Source organism: Mycetomoellerius zeteki, unplaced genomic scaffold (genome assembly GCF_001594055.1).
Source record: "Mycetomoellerius zeteki isolate Tzet28-1 unplaced genomic scaffold, Tzet1.0 scaffold471, whole genome shotgun sequence".
NCBI classification, from domain to species: Eukaryota; Metazoa; Arthropoda; class Insecta; order Hymenoptera; family Formicidae; genus Mycetomoellerius; species Mycetomoellerius zeteki.
The window spans coordinates 823,486-828,142 of record NW_017257470.1 but is presented as its reverse complement, the minus strand read 5'-3'; the positions used below and the strand labels follow the sequence as shown (position 1 = coordinate 828,142).

General features: G+C 27.7%; 1 protein-coding gene across 1 annotated transcript; it reads left to right on the top strand.

Moving 5' to 3' along the window:
* The first annotated feature begins 2,147 nt into the window (after positions 1-2,147).
* LOC108727188 (uncharacterized) lies at positions 2,148-4,387 on the top strand. Its single transcript, XM_018455181.1, has 5 exons — positions 2,148-2,328; positions 2,936-2,998; positions 3,137-3,199; positions 3,303-3,416; positions 3,817-4,387. The coding sequence occupies exons 1-5, from the start codon at positions 2,248-2,250 to the stop codon at positions 4,198-4,200; spliced, it is 705 nt and encodes a 234-aa protein (XP_018310683.1). The 5' UTR covers positions 2,148-2,247; the 3' UTR covers positions 4,201-4,387.
* Positions 4,388-4,657: the final 270 nt, after the last annotated feature.

Genomic DNA, 4,657 nt, shown 5'->3' with positions numbered 1-4,657 from the left:
CATTGCCAGATGATTGGGAAATATAATTAACAGAAGATAGGGTGATATTTTGTGGATCGCAATACTCAAATGATGATTTCAGGATCCAAGATTTAATACATCCAAAAGGTTAGTGTCAAATATATTACTCAAGCTTACCTAATATGCATAAGCCATGTTCAGGTGTACACAGCCAGTACTGAAAATCTATAGTATTTGTAATAATTGTATATTAGAACATGGCCACAGTAAAATAAAAAAAAAGTACTATAACTACAAAATCCTATTTTCCTTGTGCAGCCTGAAAGATGTATATCGTGTTCCAAGGATATAGAAAAGGTCATTTCAATGAAGACTATCTCAATTCCGATTCTTATGCCAACTGCTAATGCTATCATATTAAGATTAGCGTTAGTTAGTTAACAGATGTTATTTGAAGATTTTTTACCCCATCAAATAATGAACTCGGAAGTTTTTGTACTAAGATGATTGTATATAATATTTAAAGGAGAGGGGAGGGACTGAATTATGGAAGTGTACCTAGGTACACTTCCATAATAGGTATGATATATATAAATAATTAATAAGAAACTTATTAGTAAAGAAATGTGTAATTCATATAATCATACATCCACTTTGTATGAAAATCTATAATAGCTTATATATGTAGTCATTCTTAGTCGCCATGGAGAAGTTAAATAATTCTGATTTTTATAGGGAATGATTTTCCTTGTTAAGCCACGAAGTTTTAAATCTGATATATTGCCTATTTGAGTATGCTAATAAAAGCAATTACAGTTTACGAATAAATCCAGCATTAAACGTCAATCCTGATCATTTACAGTATTTCAAATTTATAGGAAGTTTTATTACAATGGTAGGTTCTTATTTTATACAAAAGGATTTATAGATCAGGTTTTTTTGTATTATATTACATGATAAAGATCATCTACTTTTTTTTTTCAAATTCCTTATCACTATCGACTTATTTATAATAGATTTTCAATATTGTTTTGTAAGCGCATGTTGAATAAAAAATTAGTAATAAAGGATATAGAATCCATCGATCCAGAATTTTACAAATCCCTCATAAATAAAAGAAAATAACGTTGATGAATATGGTCTAAAATTATATTATAGTGTAGATTTTAAGATTCTTCATCAAGTCATGCAATACAAGTTAAAGAGAGGTGATAAAGTTAGAATAGATGAAGACAATAATGAAAACTACATTAGGTACATTTCTTTGTAACAAAGATATTTGTGATATAGAAAATCATAAAAAAAGGAAATTATACATATGTACGTATATCGCTGCATAGATAGAAAATTGCAAAAGTAAAGAAATTAGTATTTTTGAGATGAAAGAAAAGGAAATAAGAGGAAATCGATCCTGTAGACTAATATATTTTTATGAAAAAGCTATACATGTATGTATATAAAAATATAAGAATCTTACTTACTATACTATATAAGAATCTTATTATAGTTGTAAAGCTGTTTTTTCTGCTGAACGCAGCCCATGTTACAACAAAAGTGCGATTCGCCATTCAAGATTTTAATTCTTTAAGACCATTCAGCGTGTCAACTGGTTATGGGAAAATACTTATTTGTATTATTGGAGATTGACCACAGAATTCTACGTGGCGGATCACGCGGAGAAATATAATTCAAGTTTTTGTTCTGCGCTGAAGAGATGGCTAGAATTTAGCTAAAACGTACATACGTGACATGAAAATATAATTTTTATTAAGGTCTGTTAATTATTTAAGCGCAACACTTATAGCACCGATTTCTAATTGTCCGTTTTACTTTTTTATTTGATTATTTGCAAAATGTTTATTTCAAACTGATTTGATAGGAACATATTGAAAATCACATTAAAAATAACATAATTTCGTCAAAATCTGATCTTTAATTGCAATTTTCAATATTTTTCTATCATTTAACTTGAAATTTGCAAATGATTCAACATTGATCTTATTGCCATGGTATAAATCATGTTAAACCAATCATATTAAACAATTTTACAACAGTTGCAAAGCTGGTTTCTCTGCTAAACGCAGCCGATTATTTGATTTTTTCACAACATCTCGCTTTTGACTGTCTTCATCAAACTTCAGCTGAATCTAGAATTTTTGGCAGGTTATTATACGTGAAGAGAAAAATTTTTAATCCGTCATTTCTTTTGATGTTGACAAAATATCATAATATTTAAGTTATGTATTTATTTGAAATTGCTTAATCAGGACATTCGCGAAGATAATCATGTATCTGATATATCGCTTTTTTACTAGCATAATTTTTGCGGTGATAAATACGACTATTGTGTTGTATATGTGTCAACGTGTAGGTTATAACTATTTTTAAATATTATTTTATTCCAACATTAACACTCCAACATATATGATCTATCTCATATATCTATCAATATATATGAGAATATTATCTTATACAGAACAGAAGTTTGCAACAACATTACTGCAACGTTTACAATATATTGCTATAATATTGCTAAAATGATCTGTATTGTATGGGATTTACAGACAATAATAGTAATTTTTTTATTATACTCATTTGTTTGTTAGCTTTAGACTCTGTATACATTGTAATGTAAGTACATAAAATTTGAAGACATTAAAATTATTTAATTCTATCGACATCATCTGAGATCAGATATACATAATAATGCATATGATGGAAAAATAGTCAAAATTTTAGAAAAAAATTAATTATTTAGTATGAATTACTTATTATATAAAGTGTCCTTAAACTAAATTAAAAAATTTTTTAACGTGGTTCCAATAAAATCAGATCTGAAGAGATTAAAAAATATTAGCCATTATATCTAAATATTGAAGGAGTATAATATGAAATAACACATATTTCATATTATACTTTAATTATTATTTAACAAGTATTCGATTACGCATGTATATAATGTGTAACATTTCAGTTTTTCCGAGTGATGAGAGCGCATTATCAGATTATGGCCGAAGCTGAGAGATTTAATTCAATTGTAATATATATTTTACGCAAAAGCAAATGATACATTGAATTTTTTTTAATTTACGAAATGCAATTAACTATCTTCATTGGAATGAAATTAAAATCAGTTACAAAAATCAATAACAAATAGTATATTGCTACTCAATAGATTTCTGAGTCACGTGCAAGCCTCAATTACATCAGCTCGAAGATATCTGAAGGAATGGATCAGGTATTTTAAGGAAATCATTTTAACAGTTAAATAATAATACAATGTATTTTATAATGTTTATTAATTTTTAATAACTATTAATAAAATTAATAAAATTGTATAGATGAAGGAAGATATTGCCAGAGAATTGTTCATTACCGATCATTTAACGAAACTTAATTCGAGAGTAGGCCTGTTACTGCAACGTTATTCCGAATTGGAAGAAGGATTGATTGAGGTATAATTGTATGAAAGACAAAAATATATGACTAAGCTTTTACATTTAATTTCAAAAATAGAAAAGACTTTAATATAGTTTAACGAATTTGAAATATTTTAGTATCTCACGATAAACTAATACAAAACAAAGTAGAGATTTAAACATTTTTTTCGAAGAATATAAAGGAGAATTTTTTTATTAGTCATTATAGTTTAGTTCAATTTTAATATAAAACATGATGCTATTAAATGCATTAATTTTTTTAATGCTACAATTATCTCTTTTGAGAAGCGCATGTGCGCACGCAAGACAATAAATTCGGATCCATATTTTATCTACATGCAAAAATCATACATTTAAATTTCTTGTTTATTTGAGATGCAATTAAAAACGTTGTTATCTTATCACGCATAATTAGCTAGTAAGAATGAATCATAATATGAAGAGCGTGCGGATTGAAACCCCAATTGACATCAACGAAGAAGTCAAGTGTATCCTTACAGCGGCAAAAAAAAAGCAATCGCAGCAGCAGCAACAATCAGATCATCCTCGAACACCGACGAAATTGCGGACATCAACAAACACTTCTACAGGAGCGAAGGATTCTCAGCCGCACAATTTCATCACGAGTTCGAAGTTCCTTACGTCGCAATCATATGACACCGACATCTCAAACGCGACATTTGAGAGACAAGAAAGACGTACGCCTGCATATCCGGAAGTTCAGCTATTGAACGATTCAAGACCAACAGTTGATACAAAAGCCATTGGTTTTCGACCATCCTGGAAGTGCGAAACTTAAGATAACTGTCAGATAAACATGTTTTTGTATCTCTTTCGATTTCTTCTTTTTCTAATAATTGTTATTGTTCATAAAAGTATAGAAAAAATTTAGACTGTGGAATAAGATAAATGAATACAACGCTTCTGTGTTTGCCAAGTATTTCTGTTTATCACAAAGATATTCAACTTTCTAAAAAAATACTGCAATCATACGAAAAAATTAATTCATTCAAAAAATTTACATACGAATGTGTTTATAAAAGTATGTGTGTGTATATATATATATATATATATGTGAAGAAATGATAAAACGGTATAAAAAGATTGCAAATGCTGTATTCTTAGAAAATAAATGTTCATTAAAATAGTCTATATATATATATATATATATATATTACTATAACATATTACAAAATACAATTTATAAAATAAAAAAGATTTTATTTCTTTTATTTTAAAACTAAAATATCACTAAA